This window comes from Meriones unguiculatus, chromosome 8 (genome assembly GCF_030254825.1).
Source record: "Meriones unguiculatus strain TT.TT164.6M chromosome 8, Bangor_MerUng_6.1, whole genome shotgun sequence".
In the NCBI taxonomy this organism is placed as follows: Eukaryota; Metazoa; Chordata; class Mammalia; order Rodentia; family Muridae; genus Meriones; species Meriones unguiculatus.
The window spans coordinates 33538838-33563694 of NC_083356.1; the positions used below are offsets into that span (position 1 = coordinate 33538838).

The following is a 24857-nucleotide window of genomic DNA, read 5'->3' on the forward strand; positions in this document are numbered from 1 at the left end:
TGTTCACAGACATTTACTAGGACATTGATGAGTGCTGTTCTACTTAAAACTAATTTTTCCATGTCCATGTGCAGTGTTGTAATAGTATATTTATGTGCATTGCTTTACAATGAATTTATGAGCACTGTTATTCCAGTACAGCTATGTGCACCCTGTTAGTCATACAGCTGTGTCTACCGGTATACTCGTACATCCATGTTCATTGCTGTGCTAGTTCCCACCCCCTGCTCTACTACTGCAAACATGTGTTGTGCTATTTGTCTAGGCATGAGGACTAGTGTGCAAGCACACCCATATGCTCCGTCGCATGTATATGAATGTTTGTTCTGCAACAGTGCCCCTGTCGGGGAATCCCTGTCTCCATGGGCTTTGCAGCCTTGTTCTGGCCACCCAAGTCTTGCAGGATGGAGGCTGCTCCTGTGATCGGTTAGGGTGACTTTTCCAGACCACAGTTCCTGAGTGGGCAGTCCTGCCCATCCCTTCTTCTCTCTAATGAGACTCTGTGTGTGTCACTCTTGTCTCTTCTCTGCCACCTCATGAGAATTATATGGGTCCTAGATTCTGGGAGGATGTTGGTGACACCTAGAATTTTCTGTGTCCTAGTTTAATATTACATCTGTTGCATGCTGATCCACAGTGGCCTTCTGAGGTTCAGGGAGGCTCTGCTATTTCCGACCTCTGTGAGTGTCTGAAGTAAGAGATGCAGGAAACAAAGCTGGTGGGCTGGGGCGCTTGCCTCCCTGTCACCTGCCTGACTCTGACCACCAGTTATGGCTGGAGGTGTCACACAGCCTTTCAGGGCTTTTGCAAGAGTTGATGGATCTGGAGAGAAGATCTGGGCCATCTACAAGGAAGGCCCCAGTGTCCCCAACCAACCCGGGGAGGGCACCCAAGAGCCAAACACCAGGGGAGGAAGCTGTTGCTCTCAGATGAGAAAGCCACTCCTGTGATATGTGTGTCTTGGCTCCTCAGAAGCCTAGAGTGACAGCAAGGAGGAGAGAGAGCATGGGCCAAAGGCAGGGACACAGGGGGTCACAACCATTTACAAGGGAGGTTCATGTGATAATGGCAAGAAAAATCATTCTTCAGGGAGCTGAGGGCTTAGAACTGAGGTGGGGCCTATCTTTTTGAGAGTAGAAAAAAGATGGACATGTTCTTCTCATGAGGATGCAGGAGGAGGACTGTGGATTACTAAGAACTTTAGAGTTGAGCAGGAGAGAGAAGGAATTTAGGGGGACCCATGCATGTTCTCTGGTCAATCCAGAATGGGAAGTTGTTGACCCATTACCTGATAGTCCAATGAGGTGGATGCGATGCTGAGACTTTTACATCCTGTCTGCTCTTATCATCCCTGGGATGATGGATTAGTTCAGGGAAACGAATACTTGCCTAATGATAATACAACAGCTGCTAATTAGACTTTGCTATGTCAAGCCCAGTCTACTTCTGCAGTGAGTGAGGTTAGCTTTGGTTGGTGTCACCTAATATTGCATGGCATTTGAGAGGTGCAATGTGGGAATTGACCTAAGCTTGTGAAACAGGGTGGGAAAGCATCAACAGATATTGGAGCCAAGGAACTGGTGTTTGTGTGTATGTGTGTGTGTGTGTGTCTTGGTCACTATTTTGTTACTGTGAAGAGACACCATGACCAAGGCAACTTCTATAAAAAACAAAAACAAAAAACAAAACATTAATTGGGGCTTGCTGACAGTTTCAGAGGCTTAGTCCATTATCATCATGGCAGCACACTTGTTGCTGGAGCAGGTGCTGAGAATTGAATCCTGATCCGTAGCCTGAAGTGGGGGTTGGAGGAAGGAGAAAGAAAGAGAAACACTGGGCCAGGTGTGGGCTTTTGAAAATCTCAAAGCCTACCCTAGAGACACACTCTTCCAGCAAGGGCACACCTCCTAATTTTAATCCTATCAAAGAGTTCCCTTTCCTGCTGACTAAGAATTCAAACATGAACCTACGGGGGCCATACTTACCAAGCCACCACATCATATGCTCCCACAGGAAACTGAGGTTGTACTTTCAAATGGGGAGCGACTTCTAGGAAGTCTCAAATAAGCGGATATTTATTACCCATGTGATAGATGAGCCACAGGGGCAAGAAATCAGGGAAGCTTATGCCAGATGCAGAAACAGAGTACTTTGCGGGGAGTTTGACGGGGGCCACCCCTCCCTGGAGTGTAGTGTATAACCTGCTAGGGTCCTGTCTGCTGCCTCCTGACTCAGCTTTGCTCTCCCTTCCCTCCCCCTTTCCTCCCCTTCCTTTTTCTGGTCTCAGACATCTGCTATTTCCAATGCAGAGCTCTGGGGTTCAAAGGAGGCATGTATCCTCAGAACACAGTTGGGAACATAACAGGTGTCCCTGGTCAGTGAATCAGCTACCTGCCGCTGTGAATTCCATGTGACGGGCCTCTGTCTGTGGTCTTTCCTCAGGAGCAGGACATCGAGACCCTACATGGCTCCCTTCATGTCACACTGTGTGGGACCCCCAAGGGCAATCGTCCCGTCATCCTCACGTATCACGACATTGGCATGAACCGTGAGTTCGGAGCACTGGGTTACTTGGGGCGGGCTAGTGGAAGTCAGCAGCTCTCTCTGCTTTAGGGGCTTCTCAGAGCTCTTCTAGAAGGAACGCCTTCCTTAGCCTGGAAAAGCCTGAAGCACACTGTGATATTAGCACTGGATGCTCTGGGGACAGGAAGCAAGTGCCTCTGCTGCCCAACAAGCTACTACAGTGACTTAAAAATTAACACATGCAATGACCTTTGACTGATATCACCACAGAGATGTACAGGCAGCACAGTACAAACAGCTTTAGGATACTGTAGTCACTCTTAAAAGAAGTCTTGTTCCCTTTCTCCATGGCTCTGCTCTTTCACACTCCTGAGAGATACCGTGTCTGAGGAGACCTTGTCTCCTTCTATTTGTCACTAGAATCTGATATAAGCACATTTCTCTAGTGTGTGGTCCCTCATGATTGGCTCATGACTAGCTTTGTCCATGTTTTCAAGATTTATATGTGTTGCACCACCCTTTGTCAGTATTTCACTTTTTTTGTTGGTGAATAAGATCCTACTGAATGGAAAGCACACTAGGCCTCCCATTATTTTTTTCTCCAGAAGACAGCATGGTCAGACCTGTCACAGCAATAACCCACTCCCAGTACGAATTTCTGTCTTAGTCACTGTTCTATTGCTGTCAAGAGACAGCATGACCAGGCAACTTTTACAAAAGAAAGCATTTTGTTGAGGGCATGCTTAAAGTTTTGGAGCTTTAATCCATGGTCATGGCAGAGAACATAGAAACAGGCAGGTGCTGGAGAAGTAGCTAAGAGCTGCATCCTGATCTGCAAGCAGAGACAGAGAGAGGGAGAGGGGGAGAGAGAGAGAGAGAGAGAGAGAGAGAGAGAGAGAGAGAGAGAGAGAGAGAGACTGGGCCTGGCATGGGCTTTTGAAACCTCAAAGTCTACCCCAGTGACACAGTTCTTCTGACAAGGTCACACCTAATCCTTCTGATCTTTCAAACAGTGTCATTCCCTAATGACTAAGTATTCAAATATATGAGCCTATGGGTGCCATTCTTATTCAAGCCACCCACACTGGAGGATGGATATTTGGGTTCTCTGCATTTAACTGTGCAATTACCACACTTAGCATGTAGTGAATGTTTACATATTTGATGAGTAAGATGACAGGAAGTAAGCCAAGCTTGATGGCTTACACTTGTCCTCCCAGTACTCGGGAAGCCAAGGCCAGGGGAGTTAGAGACCTGCCTGGGAGTTAGAGACCAATCTAGACTACATAGTAAGTTACATGTCATCCTGAGCTAGAGAAAACAAAACAAGCCAGCTGTGGTGGTAGCAGTGCACTCCTCTTTAATCCCAGCACTTGTGGGTAGAGTCAGGAAGATCAGGAGTTCAAGGACAGCCTTACCTACATAGCTGGGCTGCCTTTGCCTCAGCCCCTTAACAAGTGGGAGACTCATCCATCCCAGGAAACACAAGTGAATGCTTTAATCAATGTGACTCTTGTTAGAAATTATGTGTGCCTTGAAAGGTGAACCAGATCCTACAGCCTGGGAGACCCAGAGAAGTTCATGAGTGCATACATCTTGTACTGTCCTCATGGCGACCTTGCCTAGAGGAGTCACAGCCAGATCCTCAGCCTCTTCTGGCCCTGGTTGCGAATTGAGCACTCAAGGGGCTTAGAGACCAGTTCTACACTGTACCAGACCTTAGCTCTATGACTTCTTCCTGCCTCTGTCACCAGAGGGAGGTCTGGGGGGAGGGTAGACTTGTACTATTTCTTTTTGAGATAGGGTCTCACTCAGTAGGTACCATAACGGGTTTAGAACTCTGTGTGTAGACAAGGCTGGCCTCGAACTCAGAGATGCACACTGTCTTGGGAGCTCCTCTGCTGCTGCTAAGTGAAGGAATAAGTGAATGTACTTTGCTGCCAGCCCTCTCCATTTTCTCTTCTAACTTCTTTCTCATCTGCCCCTTGGCGTGTCCTGCAGACAAGACCTGCTACAACCCACTCTTCAACTCCGAGGACATGCAGGAGATCACACAACATTTTGCTGTGTGCCATGTGGATGCCCCTGGCCAACAGGATGGTGCCCCTTCCTTCCCAGTGGGGTAAGAGCAGGGACCTTTACCCCAGTTGCAAGTGGGGTGCAGGTAGAGTGAAAAATGCCAATCTGGGTAAAAAACAAAAACAAAAACTATCCATGGTAAAATTCTAGATTTACTATTTCTAAGCTGTCCACAATGATGCACACATACCTGGAATCCCAGCATTTGGGAAGCTGAGGCAGGAGGATCACTAGTTGGAGGTCAGCTTGGGTTTAAAGCAAAACAACCTCCCCAAAAATTTTTTTAAGAAAAGAAAGAAAACTCAAGACAATATTTTTTTGTTTCAACCATTTTTTATGGCTACATGTGTTTATAACAGCATTTACATTTTAATTTGTTTCTTTTTCCATTTGTGTGTGTGTGTGCACATACATGAATGCATGCATTTATGTGTTTGTACAAATTTTATGGATGTGGGTGCATTGTGCATTTATGTGTAGAGACTGGAGATCTAAGGTTGAATCACCCCATCACCCTTCTACTGTATCCATTGAAGCAGGGTCTCTCAATCAACTCCAGAGCTCAACGATATGAGCTCACTGGCTCTCTTTTCTTTAGGGATATCCTGTCTCTACCTTGTGTGGCTGGAATTACAGGCAGGCCTCTATGCCTGCCCGGGTTCTGAGAATGGACGTGGTGATCCTGATGAGTGTGTGGCAAGAGCTTTAACCACTGAGCCATCTCCCTAGCCCTATTTAACTATCTTTAGAAGTACACTGTAACATTGTTTGTGTGCCATCTTTCTGTAAGACCTTCTCACTCAAGCTGATAGATACTGTGTCTAGGAAATCCAGAGTCCACATCCCAGCTAGGCTACCTTGAGACAGCTGTGCCTTACCAGTGCAGGGCAAGGCTGGGAATATAGCCTTGCCAAGACGAACTAGCCAGAAGAAGAAACCTAGAAAGTGAAAAAGAAAAAGGCAGGGAGGGAGAGACATGACTGCCATAGTGCTTCCTCAATAACAAATGTCATTTTTACTTACTCCTCACCAGCCAGGAGTCTGAGGCTGGGGTTATTAGCTTATTCTTGGTGAAGATGTCAGGTCATGGAGGGGCCCCTGGAGCTTATGAAAGACCACACAGTCGGGGTAGAAAGTTGAGCTCCAACTCTAGTTTGCCTGCGGTAGGCTTTTGTCTCTGGGGAATCGTGGTTCCTTGACCAGGGTACTCACACTGCTGTGTGTCTCACATAGTCTTTTGGTTTCCCAAGTGAAGCTGTGAGGACTGGGCCTTCTGAGTCTTAAAACATCTCATGCAGGAGGCCCCCGTCAAGGGCTCCTCTAACACCTGATGTTGGATGGAACGTGCAGGAACAACTGGGTTTACAGGCTTCCCGTGATGTCCCTGTGAGCATTTACAGACAGATATGCTCTTTTATTACTGATCTCCATTCTTAATTATTAACTTTCATCAGAGAGGAAGGGAAGGATCATCTGGTCTCTCAGGGACAGGCCCAGTTGTAAAGAGCTTGTTCAACAATGGGGTACAGTTAACTGTAAACCAGCTGACAAAACCAGGGCTTTCTCCAGTAAGGCAGCTTTGATAACTGTCTGAGAGTTCGGAGGAGGTCATGCAGAGGCTCTTACTGCTCAGGTGAAGTCTCACAATGTTCCTAGATCTGCCTCCCCCAGAGAAACATGTGAACTGTATCTGTAGATTAAGATGTGGGGGTGTGTACCCCCAAGTTTACCAGGCAACTTCAGTGTGCTTAAGGTAGAAATGTTGTTGGAACAGGATGTGGCTTCTTCCTCTGGAATCAGGACTATGTATTTTGGGGGCTATTAAAGGAGGATTGGGGATCAATGGCTGTTTCTTCTTTTGAGTCTGCTTCCTGCTTTGGAATCTGCCATTTTTTTCTTACATACCTAGCCCCAGGAAGCTGACAGGAAACAGAAGCACTCATGGTTAGGTGGCTTTTCCATTATTGTACTGGTTCCAAGCTGAGGTGTGACCACTCCCAAAGGAGTCCCATGCCTTTGCCCCTTCTTTCTCCTAAAGCTGTCTCCAGTTAAGTAAAGCCACACCATCCAGGCTCCTTGTGGCTCTTTCAGAGTCTTCCACAACTGTTCTCTGTCTAGAATCCATTTCCCCACTGGGCCCTGGCACTGTCTCAGCATCACTTCCTCTAGGAAGCCCTATCTGGCCAATTGAGTAGAATGGATTCCCTTGCGTCTGTGTCCTCCCAGCCCACTGCTGTCCTGTCCCAGCTTATATCACCCATTCCACGCTTCTGTTGACTCACATGAATCTCTGTATTGCCTTATCTGCTAGGCTTCCATGGGCTCACAGACAACCTGAACCATGTGCCCATCCGGAACTACTACAAGGGTTCAGGTCCTTCACACTTCCTGAGGCCACCGTTGTGAAATGCCATGTGATCTGTGTCATATCTGTTTCTGGTATCTTATCCCTAAAGCTCATTAGAGATAGGACGTATCTTCTGTCCAGCCATCTTCTGAGTCTAGATAGCCAAGTAGCTACTGAGTAGCTAATAAGACTCATGTACGACCATGGCAGAGGAATCTACAGGGTAAAGGTGGGGTGTACCCACACAGTGAATGCTAAGGGCTGGGATGCATTGTCTGTGTGGAAGGGCCAGCTGGTACCTGGGCTTTTAGAATATCCTTGTATGAATTATTTATTTCTCCCAGGGTTTGAGTTCACAAGATCTCCTTCCACGTCTCCCACAGGTACATGTACCCCTCAATGGATCAGCTGGCTGAAATGCTTCCTGGAGTCCTTCATCAGTTTGGGTAAGAACAAGGGACCCTCTCTTCCAAAGTTATCAAAGAGGGGCAGCTGCTGGCCTTTTTCTTTTCCTTGTCCTGACTACTAAAGTGCAGGTTGAAGTACAGGTTGAAGAGTCAGAAAGGAGCTTGCTGCAACTTGTACCCACTGCTTCCACAGCTTGGCATCCCATTCTGTGTGCTGTGACTATGGTCTTGCTTCTTGAGCAGCCCCAATGTCCACTCTTTTCTTGCCTCCTGGTTCCATGGAACATTATGAAATAGTGTTCCCTGGGAACTTGGCTTCTCTCTCCAGACTCTCATTCTGCCCTTGCAAGCTCCCCTTTCTCTCTCGCCGCAGCCTCTTCTGAGTTAAACCCCATGGTTCTGACCCAATTTGTTCTCATTCTAAGTTTCAAAATCCAGAATAAAGCTTGGGAGTCGGGTGAGGCAACTTCTTTAATGGGCTTTCCTGTAAATGTTAGGTATCTCAGGACCTTGGCTGGCTGCAGCCAGAGGAAGCAAGAGGGATGAGGTTCCCAAGGTCACAGCTCTGGAACTGGAGGCCACCTCAGAGCAGCCTGACTCTCATGTCATGGGCAACCTTGTCAGCATCCTCAGAAATGATGTCTAAAGGGTGTAGCTCTTAGGACTAAGTGAGGGAAATTTATAGGAGTGGGTAGGTACTCCATCATACCTCCCTTTGGAGATCTGAACGCTCATTTGGTTTCCAGGCTCAAGAGTGTCATTGGCATGGGGACAGGAGCTGGTGCCTACATCCTGACCCGTTTCGCAGTAAGTGATTTGTAAAATAACTTAAAAAAATTATTTAGGGGCTGGGTAGCTGAATGGGAAAGAGTGTTGCTTTGCAAGCATATAGAGGATCAGAGTTCACATCCCCAGAACCTATGTGGAAAACAGACATGTTGCAGGTGCCTATAACCCATGGTGGTGGGGTAGAAACAGATGCATCTGGAGAGGTGTCTGGGTAGCCAGCCTAGCCTAAAAGGTGAGCCTCCTATTTGATGAGAGACCCAGTCTCAAGGGAGTACAGTGGAGAGCAACAGAGATAGATAGCATGCTTTGCCCTGACTTCTGCATGGATGTCCTGGGCATGTTTTTGTATACTCATGTATCTATCTGTCTGTCTATTATCTATCTATCTATCTATCTATCTATCTATCTATCTATCTATCTATCTATCTATCTATCTCACATACATATTAAACAAACAAACAAACAAAATTGAAAAGCACCAAAAAAAAAAAAAGAGCTGTACTTCCCTTTCCCAAGTGAAAGCTGCTGTACTCCGTGGGTGTGTATATGTACATACCCATGTATATGTACCTTGTGCATTCATATTAACAGCTTTGCTTTTATTGGTGCAGAAATGGCACACTATATGGAGCTTTTAGTGACTGGACTTGTTCCCTGAGCAGAAAACTCAAATGGCTTCCCACTCATGGGGTTCTCTGTTCCTGAACTGTTTTATCTCTGGGTTTTGTGACCCAGGTCCTCTGGGAACCCAATTGAGTCTAAATCAGAATCAGACTCGTGCTAGTGTGACAGTGCCCACTGCTAGCACTGTGGGCATCCTTCTTGTCTTTGCCAGTTACCGTAAAGTGGTTCATGTCCTTCAACCCAAGGCATTTTGATGCTTAGTAAGTGCAGCAGCTTGATGGTGCTTAGGCATGCCATCAAAGTGCAGATCAGCTTGGGCATCAATTTCAGCTAGATGCTGGGATTGTCTTGGAGTCCTAAATACATAGGCATCCTAGGTCACAGAGCCATGGGGGCATTTCTGGGCCCTTCTCACTTAAGTGTGGCTTGGATGCTGCACACTGGGCATCCAGAGAAGCTGAGGCTCTGTGAGGTGAGGGGACATGATGGGAAGGTCCTCAAAGTCCAAGTGCATTCTTTTTCTGTGGCTTTCCCTTGCTCGCTTGAGGACCTAATTGAGTTTTGAATGAGCAAGAACTTCAGTTCCGCATTGACTATGCAGAGAGCCCTTAACGTTTCCTCCAAGGTCTGACTATCGTTGGCTTAAAGCCCTCAGTAGTTCTATCTCTTGATTATATCTCACATTATGTCCCTGATTACAGCTCAACAACCCTGAGATGGTGGAGGGCCTCGTGCTCATGAATGTGAACCCCTGTGCTGAAGGCTGGATGGACTGGGCTGCCTCCAAGGTAAGGCCGGGTAGGGCAGGCAGGTGGGGTCCCAGCCTCTACTCAGGGGAGCACCTTCTTGGCCCTACCCTTCTACTTTCCCTACTGTCCAAGAGAGCAACCTTCCTCCCCCTATTTAAGCTAGCAGCCATTTGCTGCTCAAAAGGTCTTAGTGGCTCAGCCCTAACTGATGTCCCAAAAGACCCTATTGATCCTGTTGATCTGTTGATTTTTATTTTTAAGTAGTGATTGCTTTTCTTTTCTTTTTTTTTCTGTAAAGTTCTCAGCATCTACCAAGGATAGGGAGAAACTGCCTATCAGGATGGGACAAAGCTAGGATGACTGGTCTCTCATTGGGATAGTGGCTTTGTTAGTTTGGGCAGCTGCTGGGGAAGAGGGCATGGGCCGCACCCACCACTTCCTATCTGCTAGGTGCTGTTTCTTCCTGAAGCATTAATGGAGTTCAGGAGTCCTGTTGCTGCCTGTGGGGTAGCCGAGAGCAAAGGATCCTCCCTGGTTTTTATTTTATTTTCCAGCTGAGAAAGGGACATTCCACTGGGGCTCACTTGGCCGTTGGTCCACTGTTCTGAGCCAAACAAGGAGGGCTGGGGCGATGGCCTCCAGCTGAGATAGGCTGTGGTTTTAATGAATTCCCCATGTGCTGGCCCTCTGGCCTTGAAGGACAGTCTGCATATCTAGGGCCTTTGGTGCACCAGGCATGACTGTCAGAGCCTGCAATGCCTGGCTGAGTTACGGGATCCTTACTAGAAGCCTTATTATGGTCTGACCCGGTTCTTAACACCTTTAGTTATAGACAAGAGAGCTGAGATCAAGAGCCCTCAGCCAGCCCAGTACCCCACAGCTGCAGATGGCCATCAGGCCAGTCCAGGCAGGACCCAAGGTCAAATGCTCTCCTCCCCCCTTACTCAAACTGGGCTACCTGTGCTATCTGCCTGTATCTATAGTGTATCTATGGAACACCTACAGTATACATGTAGCATCTATACAGCTCCTGTTGTATACCTAGTGGTCTAGATTTTATGTCATGATCTGAACATTTATGGAGCACCAGCTGCATACTACTATGCTTTCTGATGTATATAGTCTCTTTGGAGGTGGTGTGGGGAGTCATTAGTGAATTCAGACACTCAAGGAATTCATAGACCAGAAACTGGCTAGAGGGGAGGAGATAAGGGGTGGTGTAGGGGGAATAGTCAGGGCTGAGTGGCCCCAGAGCTGGATATGGAGATCACCATGTGTTGGGGTGATGAGGCCTTAGTACTGAGGATTTGGTGAGCCTTGGGAGCAAGGAAAGTTTGGCCTAGCTCGGTCATAATTCCACCTCACTTACTGTATGTCTCCTTCACGTTGGCTCTGATGGGAAGGAACTGGATGGAAAGCCGGGCCTGGTCTGCTCTGGGCTGTAGGTCCAGGAGGGGACTGGAGACAGGGGCTGAACTACCACATGAACAGATCTGTGATGCCCAAGATGTCTAAGATAACCAACTTCTGCTGAGGAAAAGCTTATTCAGGCTCATCAGTTGGGAGGATTTGGTCCATGATCTTGGCCCTATGGCAAGACAATATATCATGGCAGTAGGCCAGCCACAGGTTGGGGGAAAAATAAAAGAAACTATCCCAATGTACTGAAGGCCTCCCGTGGGCCTCAACCTCTTAAAGATTCCCCGCTACCTCCCAGTAGTGCCAAGCTAGGCAGCAAGCCAGCGTGACACACCCCAGAGTCAAGCTCTAACTGGGTTGTCATGGAGACCTGGATAAGGCCGTGGAGCCAGGTAGTGTCACTCTGCCTCCAGGGCCCTAGTGTGGCTGACTTTCTTCTTTCTCTGCTGCTGAGTCCTGGTTGCCAATTTTTCTTGGGTCACCCTCCACAGATCTCAGGATGGACCCAAGCCCTGCCAGACATGGTGGTGTCCCACCTCTTCGGCAAGGTGAGTAGTGTGGGGCTGTGTCCTGCTGTCCTCACTAAGCAGTCAACCATATGGTACTGAGCATGGGGCCACATGGGAGGGTGCTACAAACCAGATTCGATCAAGGGGTTATGGGGCTGAGGTCTGTGAATTATTGTGAAGTATTGACTCATGGCCAGCAAGCCGATCATACTGTTTTTCTAGCCCCATCCCCTCTTTGAGAATTTCATACATGCGCACAATCTCTTTTGATCAAGTGTACCCCAAGTTCTTCTTCAGCTCTCCCCACATCTCCCTCATGACTTCATGAGCATTTTTTTTTTAATGGCTAAATCCTGCTGGTGCTGCTGGTATGAGCGAGGGTATAAACACGGAGCAAGGGTATAGACACAACCTACCTGGAGCACCATCTTTGAAGAAAACTTATCCCCCGCCTCCCCTCAATCCCTCCATCAATAGCCAATAGCTCCACACCAGGGGTGGGGCTTTGTGATAAACTGGTTTTGTTAAAGCACAATGTGCTGCCTATTTGAACAAACCCACCAGCCACCAGAGCAGCTAAGATAATGGAAATGTCCTTCACCCCCTCCTCCATTTTCTTGTACTGTTAGCCATCCTCTTCTCACTCCTCCCAGGCACCCCCTGCTCTGCAATCTGTCACTCTAGGTTTGTCCGTGAATCCCACACTCCTCTCTTTGCTGTGGCTTTCTCTCCCTTAGCGTAGTTATTTTAGGATCTACTCATGTTTTTTGGACACCATCATTCATTTGGTACTGTGTAGTATTCCACAGAATGGACATACCACAGGTTTCCTGATTACCTGTGTTGGTCCTTCATTTATAACAGTTTGGGGTTCTTATGAATGAAGTCTTCAGTGCATATGTCTATGAGATCAGCTCCATGTCTGTGTGAGGCACCATCCCCAGCACTTTCCAAGGATTATCTCATGGAGTCTGTTCAGGAACTCTGGGATCCTGGGAGAAACATTGCATTCATTCCAGTCTGAGCTGAAGAAATTCAGGCCAGAGGGTGAATGACTTGTATAAGGTCTCTGGGAGACCAGGAGAAATGTGACTGGGGTTTGACTATATATAACACGCAGTCTTCTAAGCCTCTGCCCTTGCCTGGTTCTTACATGAGCTGAAGGCAGAGCAGGTATCCATGTGATATACTGGTGGCAGGCCTGGCCTCTGCTTCTGTCTGGTGTCACATCTCTAGCTTCATCCGAGGCTGACTGCCATGAGGGAGGATGTACTTTTGGCTCACATCCAAGTTCAATGTCTGGAACCCACCCTGGTTGCCCAGACTCAGTGATGCACCGCTGACTGGATGCAGCATCTCTGCTGCTGAACTAATGAATGTGACAACACTTTGATGTCCTTCTGGCTTGTACCTGAAATGGCTTAGACCCACCTGAGGTTATCATCACACAGTTAAGACTGAACCCAAGTCCCGTGAGGCTCGCTGATGCCCCTGAGTTACTGCTGTTATTTTGATCAGATTCCTCAGACCACCTTCCCCCAGGATGTCTTTGTCACCGCTAAGCCTTCTTGCTGACCACAGGTCTTTCTGATGCCCTAAGTGGCAGGGGCAGGTTGCTCTGAGGTCTACTGTGAAGCAGGAGTCTTACGTTTAGCTGAGGCTCCTGAGGGAAAGCTGGGCCGCCCTGGTGGGCTCCTTCTGGCTGCTAGTAGCTGTCACACAGCAGTCTGCACTGGATTCATAGACACACAAGTCTCCAGCTCACAGCTGCCTCTGTCGAACCCACGCTGTCCCTCCCCATCCCTGTGGCTGGAGTGGTGACAAGCCTTACCCGTTCTTCCCTCTGTCACCACAGGAGGAGATACACAACAACGTGGAGGTGGTACACACATACCGCCAGCACATCCTCAACGACATGAACCCCAGCAACCTACACCTATTCATCAGCGCCTACAACAGGTAAGAGCCCCGTGCAAGGCCAGGCTCCTCCATGTCACTCTAGGGTCCTCATCGACCTCCTGGAGTGGAAGCGAAGGGCGGGACCTTGCTGCTGTAGGTTAATAGAGTGGGAACCGGGGAGGACAATGGCTGTGTAGGAGCAAGCGCCTGGCCCTTGGCACTTTGAGAGCTCTGCTGGGATCTGAGCTCCTACCCAGACTGTGGGGCCAGATGAGTGGGATGCAGCTGAGCAGTCAGAGTGGAGAGTTGAGGCGTGTGCCTAAGGCTGACTCAGAATAAAAGCTGCTGTGGGTAGAGCTGGGCAACAGAGCAGAACATCGTGGGAACGAAGAACCCTGGAGGCTGCTCGGAGGAGAGTCTGTCCAGTGGATAAAGCATGTGGGGCTTGTTTGGAGTTTTCCTGGGGAGGGGACAACATAGGGTCATCAGTCAAAGGTTCTGGCTTCTAGTACACTCCATCAGCCTGCAGAAGCACCTCTGCCATATTCCCAACACAGGGCCCAGCAGTGAGTGTTGCACACATCTGACCTAGGGTGGTACCCAGGACTTAATGTCCTGGCAACCAGTTTGTATTTGCAATGAGCTTAGCATCTTTGGTGGACTCTGGTGCCCTTTCCACAATCCTTTCAGTATCTCAGTGTAGGGGTCCTGCTCTCTGAAGCTACAAATGGGTACCAGGAAGAGGGAGAGGGGCTCCCAGTTGGACAGTGGGAAATTACAGGAGTGAGCTGGTCTCTGCATAGCAGCCTGTGGAAAGGGCCTGTTACCGAAGCCATTTCCCACTGAGGAATTAAAGGCACAGAAAGGGTTAGTCTTCTTCCCAAGGTCATACAACTAGGAAGTGGCGCAGCGTGCTTTAAATTCTGCCATGTTAGCGTCAGTCTCAGAGCCTCAGAGGCCAGAGAGGCCAGGTGTTCGATGCAGGCACGAGGCCCACCCTGGACCTCTGCTAGCTGAGTGGGACACCAGTGCTGGCTTTGGCGTGTGTAAAAGAGAAGGTCTGAGTTTTAGAGATGGCCTCTTGTGTGGGGGTGTCAGAACTGCTGAGGGCAGGCCTCAGTTAATAGTGGGGAGGTGCCAGGAGGCCCTTCCAGAGCTTTTGCAGTGGTAGGTGGGGCTCTAGCTAGGAGGACAGGGACAGAGGGACCTCTAATGAGGAGCTGACTTGTTTTCCTGTAGGAATAAAATTAATACTGATAACAAATTCTGGGCAAAATGAGGAGGGTTTCATTAGAAAGAGATGGAACCCACTGGATCTTAATTGCTTCTGGCCACCAAGTGGCCATGGGGTCTTGAGAGCTATGTGATCTCATGAAGATGACCACTGAGTGTTTTTCTAGGACTGTCTATGGTGGGACCTCCAGGGATGTCATAGTGGGAATGGCTTCTGGGTCAGGTCTGCCAGGGCTGACCGTGTTCTTTTTGCCTGCAGCCGGAGGGACCTGGAGATTGAGCGGCCAGTGCCTGGAACCCACACCGTCACCCTGCAGTGAGTGGCTTTCTTCTCCTATGTTGCTAAGCTGCCATGCTTCACTCGGGGCTGCTGGTGGGGCCTTCTGCTGAATGTGAGAATGCTACCTTCGGGTGGAACACTATGGCACAGATAGATATCTACATTTTACCTAAGGGATCTGTCTTGAACTTTTTTCTTTTTGTGTAGCTTGAGTCAGCATCAGGTCAGGGAGTGTGTGATCATAACTAGAGCCCTTGAATCAGGAGGCTGACTGCCTTTGCTAAACACATTCGTTCAACACCAATGGTTGAGTTAGGCCGTATCTCCCAAAGTCTTGAGATGAAAGATGTAGGACCTGCCATGAGAGAGTCTTACATATCTAGTAGGAAATGTTGCGGCTAACACATTTCACTGGCAATGATGCCGTCTTTTTATGGTCCCCCATGTGTGCCACAGTGAGATACTTGTGAATATGACATTTGTCATTTTCTTTGTCATTTATGATATATATTGTCCATCTTAATTCCTGGAAAATTCTTGTTTCTCCTTCCTCAGACAGAAGGTACTTTGGAATGAAAGCATAAGACGCTAAATCGTTAGGCCAAAACCTTATACTAAGGTATAAGTAACTGCTAGCCCATTTTATTCAACGGTCAAAGCAGAGGATGGTAGTGTAGAGGCACAGAGATGCAAAGGTTGCTAGGAAAGCTAAACAGATGTTAGAATCCTGCTGTAGCCCCAAGGGTGGAGTATAAGAACCTGGCGATGGACCCTGGGCTGACTCTTTTTACCTCTCTTCTGTGCAGGTGCCCTGCTCTGCTAGTGGTTGGGGACAACTCTCCTGCCGTCGATGCTGTGGTACGTATTAGTTCAGCAGGCCACACATGCTCGCCTGTAGGAGCTGCTCACCCTCCATCACTTGTATCGACCTGCTTTCCCCTCCCAAATCCAAGGACATTGTTTAAATGCCACATCAGCTTTGGGGCAGAGCTTAGACCAGCTTCTCTCTGTGGCCACCAGTTCTGGCTGCCTGGCTGTGTGCCTCCCCTGCCCTCCTGCTTTCCAGGGCACCTCATCTACATGGTGGAATCAATGCTAGGCTTCGTGGCCAGGGATTCTCTCCCAGTCTCAGCAGCAGGTGGGCCTTTCCCCTTCGCAGAAGAGCAAGGCACCCCGGCATCTGGGTCAGGCAGAACTTTCTGCCTCAGTTTACCTTCCTTCTAATTCACACCTGCAGTGCTAGGGAGACACAGAGGGTGACTGCTTTCTGACATTCCCACACCTGGGGAGACGTGTGACAGGAGGCTGTGACTCACAGTCCAGACTGTCTTGTTCTGCCTCTGCAGTGCGCCATAGAGCTGATGTGCCCTGACTTGTCTCCTTGTCACAGAGCCAGTCAGGGCAGGGCCTGGCTCACCCAAAGTCCACTTTTTGCTGAAGGAACACTGGTGTTTCAGATGGTGGGTCAAGGTGCAGGGGAGAATGGGACATTCTTGACTTTGGCTGTCAGTCAAGTACTTACCTAATCTTTCCCCTTGTTCAGGTGGAATGCAACTCCAAATTGGACCCCACGAAGACCACCCTGCTCAAGGTATGAGCAACAGTGAGGCTGCAGCTGTCATGGTTTAGAGGCCCCATGTAGTTTTGGAACTGTGAATATGCTGAGGCATACAAACAAGAATTTGGAGTTGGATGTAGTGCATATCCCTGTAATTCGAGCACAGAGGCAGAGGCAGGAGGATGTCGAGTTTGAGGCCCTCCTCAGCTACGTACCATTTTCTTGGCTAGGCCAGACCATATAGTGAGACCCTGTCTCTGAAAGGGAAGAAAGGGGGGAAACTCGGAGAGTGGGAGTCAGATAAGGAAGCAAGCAAGCTTGGAGCTGATCCAAGGCTGCTAAGTGGTCTGTCCCAGGGACCAGACGGCAGGGGTCTACGCACTTTTGTCCATGCAGCTGGGGGAAGAGAGACTGGGAGCACAAGACAGGAGTCTCCTTTTCTGGTGCAGGGATACCTCTGTGCAGTGTGATGCTGTCAGATCAGGCAAGCTTCCTCCAGGAAAGTCTCCTGGGTTCAGTGTGATTGCTGTTATGTGCTTACAGAGCCGCAGAAACCCCATGTAGTCAGGCTGCTTGCACACCCAAAGCCACCTGCGATGTGGCAGCTGTGTCTGAAATGTGGCACAGGCTCCTTCCTGAGAATCTCTCCCCTGGGTGTACTCTGGAGGCTGGGATCTTGAAAGTTTCATGAGCCGCTCTAGCTTCCAAAATGGCGCAGTTGAACCCTGTATGCTCTTAGGGGTAAATATGGAGTGGTCTGTGGGGCCTGATGCAGTGTGTAAGCTTTTAGGGGGTTACAGCCAACAGCTAGCACCCACCCTGAGCAGTGTTGATGGGTGATCCTGGGGCCAGTCTCACGGAGCACAGATTGCCACAGTGTGACCCCGCTGTTAGGTGCTAACCAGCCTCTCTCCCTCCTAGATGGCAGACTGTGGTGGTCTCCCTCAGATCTCTCAGGTGAGTAAAATTATGGCTTTCTCACTCAATACCTGTCACCCGCCACTGGTGTGGTGCATGTGCCCCTGTGGCCCGTGAGCCCCCCTTGCCCCACTGTCTCTGTGTGACATCCAATGGTGGTTTATTCATACGTCTCCAATTCAGTTGGATGAGTCATGCAGAGGAAGCAGTGACTCTGAAGGTGTTCTTGGCGCTGCCTGATCACTTATCCAAGGATACCTTGTCAACCCAGCTAGTGATAATAGCCACCCACACATAGCCATCAATTCCATTTATCTTCTATCCTGTCTTCCTTCCATTTCTTCTCCCACCCATCTTTCTCCTCTTTCTTTCTCTACCCATCAATCCTGTTATTATCCACTTGACAATGCACAATCTGACATTTTATACTTCTTCCTTCTTTTTCCCATCTTCCAGTACTTTCTTTGTTTCTTTCTTCTCCACTTCCCTCCCTCTGTTTTTCTCTCCACCTCTACATCCTTCCTTCCTTCCCATCTTTTTCCCCCTCCTTCCTTCCTGCCATCTCCCCATCTCTCCTTTCCTCCATCTCTCCAGTCCTCCATCCATTCTTTATTTCATAGTCCTTCCCTTCCTTCTTCCCTTCATCTCTCTATCCCTCTGTCCTTCCCTCCATTTCTCCATCCCCCATCCTTTCTTTCTGCCATTTTTTCTTCTAATATTTTCCCATCGCCATCCTTCCTTCTACTTACTCAACCATCTTACTGTCAACCTGATGTGAACCAACCACCTCAAGCACAGGGTTCCTGGCATGGAAGTGTCTGGTTCATTCATGCAACCCTCATTTCCTAGTTCTTCCTTGGGTCAGCAGTTGCTACCCCGTTTGCTATGTCATAGGGACTGGCCCTGTAAGGCTGATGTCAGGTTTCCTGGGAATGGCTGTGCAGAGTCCCTGGCAGACTCAGTGTCTCATGACACTTATCTGTGAGCACAGTGTGTGGCATGTCCCTATCTGCAGTTACAGAACATTGATTCAGAAAGTCCTGTAATGTATTCATGCTCTTTCAGCCATGAGGCAGACTTAAGCTGCTTATTTCTAGCCAAAGCTGATTCTGGTTCCCACAACGATCCTTGGTTTTCCTTTGGCTTCTATGCTTTTTCTGTTCACATGTGGTAGCTCTATCTTGGGCCAAAGCTCTGGTTCACAGGTACTGGTGGCCCATGGTGAACTGTACCTCCAGCCATTGATCTCACACTCTCTCTCTCCTACAGCCCGCCAAGCTTGCTGAGGCCTTCAAGTACTTTGTGCAGGGCATGGGATACAGTGAGTATGATACTTTGGGCACCAGGCTGGTGTGGGGGTGGTAATGTAACAGCCACTGGGGCTTGGAGAGGGTGCTGTCATCTTGTCTGACTTCAGCTCTTAAGCATTGGGCATGTCTGAGAAAGGAGTAGACACAGTAGCTGAATGAGGAATGTAGATCATTTGGTTTTTATGCTGCACACGTCCGTCACACAGCTGAGATGGTGATGGCCTTCTGAGTGTGGTCTCAGAAGACCTCATCATAGTTCAGTCTGTTAAATGAGATATCATCATATATACAAGACCAGAAGTTGCTTAACATCTGACATTTATTTAGCTTTACATGCGAACCATTTAAAAACTATTTGGGGCAAGAATGAGACAGAATATCCTTATCGGCAAGGCTGGTCTTGAGCTCATAATAATCTTCCTGCCTCAGTCTCCCAACCACTAGGAATTCAGGCAGGAACCACTATACTAGGCTATGACTATCCCTTTAAACACCACCGCCGCCAACAACAAACCAAAAGACAAACAACAGCTAAAAAGCGATGACTAACAGTTTAACAAGGAATGTTCCTAATTTTGATTACGTTCTTGCTTAAGAGACCAGCAGTTGTAGCAATGGTGGGGATAATGATGGTGAGAAAAGATTAGTACTTTTTTTTTCCTCCTTATTAATCATCCCAATAATCCTACAAGGGAGGGGCTGAGCAGGCCACAGAGGGGTGATACATGGAAGGTTGATGAAGCCAGAGCTCTATGTAAGGGGGAGACCAGAGGTAGAAGATAGGGTGCCTCCTTGCTAGATCATTGAATCAGGGAACTGAAGGACAGAGCAACCTGCTTCAGCGACTTGTTGCATCCTGCTTCAAGCTTAGAGTGTGTTTGTCACTCATGTAGCCTCTTTTTTTTTTTCAGAAATGCCAAGCTGTGACCAGGATTCACAGGCTCTGCTGGGCAGAGCTTTGGCTGATACTAGTTGACATGTTAGTTGCAGCTCTGGCTCCAAGCAATCCACTCAGTTCTTTTTGCCTACTGCTTGGAGTTAGCAGTCTGCGCATCTTTCTTAGCGGGCCACGGCTAACCTTGTGTTTCTTCCTATTTGAAAATGGATGGGCCTATTTGGTGAAGCTACAGTCTTCCCATGAGCCTTCACCACACTTGCATCCCAGCAGGAGGCAGCCTGATATTAGTGCCTCAGACAAGGCTCCTGTCACTTGCTGGCCCTCACCAACAGAACACATTTGCCTGTGTGCCTTCCTCCATCTAACCTGCTTTCCTGGTGGAAATGGGAGAGAACTGCTGAGCGGTTGGTTTTCCCTTGCTGGGTATGGGTCATAGCTCGTTGGCTGTGTATTCTGGGAGGAAAGGAAGCAAAAAGCCCAAGTTGTTCACAAAATTTGTTTTCTGTCTGTCCCCCCAGTTCAGTCTGACAATGCTTCCCATAGATCTCAGAGAAGATAATAGGGAGAGACACAGACCCAAAGGCATTGCCAAAAGAGAAGGTTCTTGCTCCCAGAGTGCCCGCCCATGATGCTGGGCTCATGAAACTAGTCTATTGTGTGTCTGGTGTCATGGGAAGTTGCCATTTCCTGGTGAGATCATCAGGACTCACAGATTTGGGTGGAGAAGTAGAGACTCGGGAACAAACACACGAGCCATGAATGCGTATTGGCCTCGATTCTTTCTGAATAAAAATAGGGTGTTAGTTCTGCGGCAGCACGCCCCTATAATCTCAGCATTTGGGATGTAGAAGGATTGTGAGTTCAAGCTCTTCTCAGCTACCTGGAGAGTTTGAGGCCAGTCTGGGCACAAAGAAAGAGAGAGATGGGTGAGAGAGAAATAGAAAAAAAGAAAGAAAAACAAACCAGCAACAACACTGATTCTTTAAGGAGGGAATTCCATTGAGCAAGGATTAATCCAACTTTGAGTGTCTGCTTGAGGGCACTGCTTCATTGGGGGTGCGGCCCCAGTCACCCCATTGAGTAACCTAAGAGATTTCTACAGATAGGGCTCTTAAACATCAAGAATGCATTTCCCCACAGAGGCTGCGTATCTGAGATCAAGGTGTGGGTAGGGCTGGGCTCACTTTGCAAGACCCTTTCTTGCTGGATTTCTGCTGGCTACATCAGTCAGAGGCCTTCTGTGGCTTATGGCTGCATTATACCAGTCTCTCCATACATACGGGCATGGCCCTCTCTTGTTTTCTCATTAAGGACACTGGCCTTTGAGTTACGAATCACCCTAATCCAGAGACCTCATCTTAACTAAATATCTCTAAACTAAATATTCCAGACCAGATCATATTATGAGGATTCAGGTGGGCATGCATCTGGGGGAAGCACTGAAACTCCGGACATGGGGAAGACTTTTTTTTTGTATACCATTCTGTCAGTGGCATGGCAGTATTGGTCTTGCTAGGGTTTGAGAGCTAGCAGGCTTTTGCAAGGCAGACAGACTGCTAACATTTCTTCAGGGATCATGTGGTGAGACTCTGGGGGCCTCCTTGGGATGTGCAGGGATCAGCCTTGCTGGCTGCCACATTCTGCTGCCTACTGACAGCATATTGCTTAGGAGGGTACATAATCATAGGAAGGTCTTCAAGAATGACACTCCAGTGGTCACCCTGCTAATCAGGACATAATGAACTGGGGTCCAGATCCAGGTCGTGGCTCAGATCTCTTGCTATGTGATCATTATATGCCTTTCCCACATCTGGGTCTTACCGTCCCCTTTGTGAGTGGCATAGAAGACGAGCTGGACTCTCAGGACAGTATCATGACTGGCAGACAGGGGTACAGTCCCACCCCTGCCCATATCCTAACTATATTGTCTTCTGTGTTCCAGTGCCCTCTGCCAGCATGACTCGCCTGATGAGGTCCCGCACAGCCTCTGGCTCCAGCGTCACGTCCCTAGAGGGGCCCCGCAGCCGCTCACACACCAGCGAGGGCCCCCGCAGCCGCTCGCACACCAGCGAGGGGTCCCGTAGCCGCTCCCATACCAGTGAGGATGCCCGTCTCAACATCACCCCCAATTCGGGTGCCACTGGGAACAATGCCGGGCCCAAGTCTATGGAGGTGTCATGTTAGGCAGTCTGTGCATCAGTCATCCTGGACTGGTGGTCTCTCCCTTAGCCCCCATCCCCTGCCTGCCACCCTACGCTAATGCGGTATTAATCTAAAGCTGCTTTTGTAAGAATGAACTCTGGTGGCGGCAGATCCAGGCTGTTTGGGCTGCCTCCTGGGACCAGGGTGGGTGGTGGTGGACCAAAGGCAAGAAACATTGTTCAGTGCCCTGCTCTGCTAACAAGTGGCCTGGTGGCTCCTCTCTCTACCCTCAGACACCCAACTGCCAAAACCAAGAAATACATAGCAGTAACACTGCCTGGCTCCATGCCCAGGCTGAGCAAGCCTCCTGGCTCACAGGCGTTTTGCCAGCCCTCCTACTTCCCGTTTCCTCTCCACTAAACCCATTCCTGGAAGCAAACTTATTTCTGATTTGAAAGGGGAGAGAAGCAGGGAAGTTGGGCATCCTATTTTAAGTAGGAAAAACAAGAAGAGGAGAAAATGAGGTGGGATCTAGGGCAGGTAGGGAAAAAACAAGTCTACACAGCTCACTTGAAGGAAATGATTTTAAAGTTCTGGATGTGGAAACCCACAGCCTTTTTTTTTTTTTTTTTTTCTGAAAACCTTTTAACATGCAAGGGAAACTGGTAACAAACTCCTGTCTTTGAACAGAAAGTGATTCAGGAAATACTGGGTGGCAGCCACAGTGGTTTAAGTGCTCTGCCGTTTCTCTGCCCCACTGGCCCTGGCTCCCATCCCCCAGCGTGAATGGGTGATACCTTTGTCCCTGGGGAAGATGGTTTTGATTCGTAGTTGCATTCTTTGAAACCCAGGGAGGACTCAACAGGTGACAACAATTCTTGTCTGAGATGAGTCTCTAGGCATAAGAAGGGTGGGGATGGAGTAGCATGGGATTTGGTGGCGAATATGAAGGCCAGGTGCTAGAATCTGCTGGGTGTAATTTCAGTGACCACAAACCTGTGCCCTGGAATCTTGTGTGATTGAATCAAACCTTGTCTACCATTATTGATATCTGGCATTAGCTCTAAACTTGATAGATAAGTGTCGCTCAACTAGCCCATTACTAGTTCTTCAGAGAGAACCATGTGTTCTGGTGGGGGAAGGATTGATAAGATGGTTTTGGATTGTGTACATTCCATGGGAAGTTGCTTCCCTTTCCTGCTGCCTCCTCTCCCTGACCCCCTTGCTGACTGGGTTTGTAGCACTGGCCTTTCTAAGCAACGCCAGCCTAATGCCCATGCCATGTACTACTGCCTTTTGGTTTTTACTGTGGCTAACCTTGGACTTTTCCTGTAGGAAATATGATCAGATCAGAGACGCTTGACCACTGGGAGTCAGCCATCAAGGCCTGGCGAATTCCAGGACCTTGGAGTTGCTAGAAAGTAGTCACACATGTAGGTGGTGTGAGAGGCAAGGAATCAGTTTACCTGTCAACTTTTACCATAGGGGTTTCCTCTGACCTTGTGTAGAAAGATTGGGGATCCAGGCCAGGGTGGCTGAATGCAGACAAGGAACCATTGTACATGTCTTTCCAGGGCAGTTTCTTAATGAGATGTTTGTATTTATTTCCAGACCAATAAATTTGTAACTTTGCAGTGGCTTGTGTCTTTTCCTTTCCCTATTAGGGTGTGTGTGACATTGTGGAGATTTATCCTTGACATCCAGAGCCCCTTGCTGTTGGAGTTCTTTACTGCAAATTGGTACTGACCCGTAGAAATGTCACCAGCTGTCATTAGGTTTCTAAACTTCCTGGTAGTGATGCTGAAGAAAGAGCAAAAAGGCGAAGGCAATTTAAATATTGCATCTGAACTATCACCATTTTTATGCAAACAGCGAGGCACATCTTTTTTCTGTACTAAGGAATCCAGTGTGTGGTTAGGCTCACCATATACCAGGCACCTAGTATTAGGTCACCATAGTGATGAGAGAACACTTTCCAAGGTGGAAGTAGAGGGAAGCTGCCTATGGGAGGTGTTTGCTTTGTATGTATTTGTTGTGTGCATATTGCATTTGTGTGTACATGTGGTGGCCAGAGGTTGACATTGAGTGTCTTTCCGTACTGCTCTCCATCTTACTGTTTTTAAGGCAGAGTCTCTCACAGAACCTGGAGCTCACAATTCAGCTGAATTGGCCCCAGAAGCCCCAGGCACATGTCTTTCCTCTCCATCACATATCAGCATCAGGCTGGGGAGATGGCTTGGTGGGTAAAGCACTTGCTGGGTAAGAATGGAGACCTGATGCTTGCTTTTTAAAAGAGAACGTTCTTAATAAGTTTTAAAACGTAACTCTTCATTTTATTAAGCATTTTGTAATTCTCTTAAAATCTATAGAACACTTGTAGTTGGTATCAGTCAGTTTTCTGTGGCTGTGACAGAATTCCTTACATAAACATGTGGAGGGTTTTTTTGGCCCACAGTTTCACAGAGTTCAGTTGGTTGACTAGCTCTATTGTAGTAGCCTGATGGTTCAGAAATCATGGTGGCAAGAGTGTGGGAGAAGAAGCTGTCACATAATGATAGCCAATTAGGGCCCATTTTCTTTAGCTAACCACTTCTACAGTCCAGTTTCTAATGGATTAAACCCATTCATGACCAGTGCCCTCATAATGCAGCCGTGTTTCTGATTATTGCATTGAGGACTGAGTCTCCAGCAGATGAGTCTGGGCATTGGGGTTCATTTCTATCCAAATCATTGCACAATCAGAGACTCCCCATCACAGGCCCTTGGGACCCTTGTCACTAAAAGGCAAACATCAGTGCTTCACAGTTCTGACGTTAGCAGGATGCCCCGAATGGCCCCTCTGTATCCCAGAATGCCTTGATAGCTCTTTAAGAGTCTTAGCTTATTGTCTATTATCATTTTGCAAGTCTTTCCTATTTAAGCATTAAGTGTTTGCATGAAGGTCATTCACTTGAGATCGGTATAGAGTTTTCCTCAGCTGGAGGATGGCCACAGAAGTCAAGTGACCATTCTTGTACAGGGGCATGTATGTCTGTGCTTTTGGGGGCTAAAAGATACTCTTTGTGCTGTTCTGTTTTGTTTATTTTTGAGTCATGGTGTCTCTCTGGCCTGGAACTTATCAGGTAGGCTCAGCTAACTGGCTGGGGTACACCAATGCTTTTCCCATCTCTGCC

At 48.3% G+C, this 24857-nt stretch overlaps 1 protein-coding gene across 2 annotated transcripts in view; it reads left to right on the plus strand.

Moving 5' to 3' along the window:
• The window catches only part of Ndrg1 (N-myc downstream regulated 1), a 44284-nt gene extending 20966 nt beyond the window's left edge, over positions 1 to 23318 (plus strand). For both annotated transcript variants that reach the window (XM_021658716.2, XM_060389329.1), the window contains exons 4-16: positions 2443 to 2548; positions 4525 to 4645; positions 7333 to 7395; positions 8103 to 8163; positions 9471 to 9557; positions 11429 to 11485; positions 13302 to 13405; positions 14838 to 14894; positions 15665 to 15716; positions 16402 to 16449; positions 17338 to 17373; positions 18604 to 18655; positions 21485 to 23318. In XM_021658716.2, the coding sequence (XP_021514391.1) occupies positions 2443 to 2548; positions 4525 to 4645; positions 7333 to 7395; positions 8103 to 8163; positions 9471 to 9557; positions 11429 to 11485; positions 13302 to 13405; positions 14838 to 14894; positions 15665 to 15716; positions 16402 to 16449; positions 17338 to 17373; positions 18604 to 18655; positions 21485 to 21726 (1086 nt within the window). In that variant the 3' untranslated portion in view covers positions 21727 to 23318. The remainder of the gene's footprint in view (positions 1 to 2442; positions 2549 to 4524; positions 4646 to 7332; positions 7396 to 8102; positions 8164 to 9470; positions 9558 to 11428; positions 11486 to 13301; positions 13406 to 14837; positions 14895 to 15664; positions 15717 to 16401; positions 16450 to 17337; positions 17374 to 18603; positions 18656 to 21484) is intronic.
• Positions 23319 to 24857: the final 1539 nt, after the last annotated feature.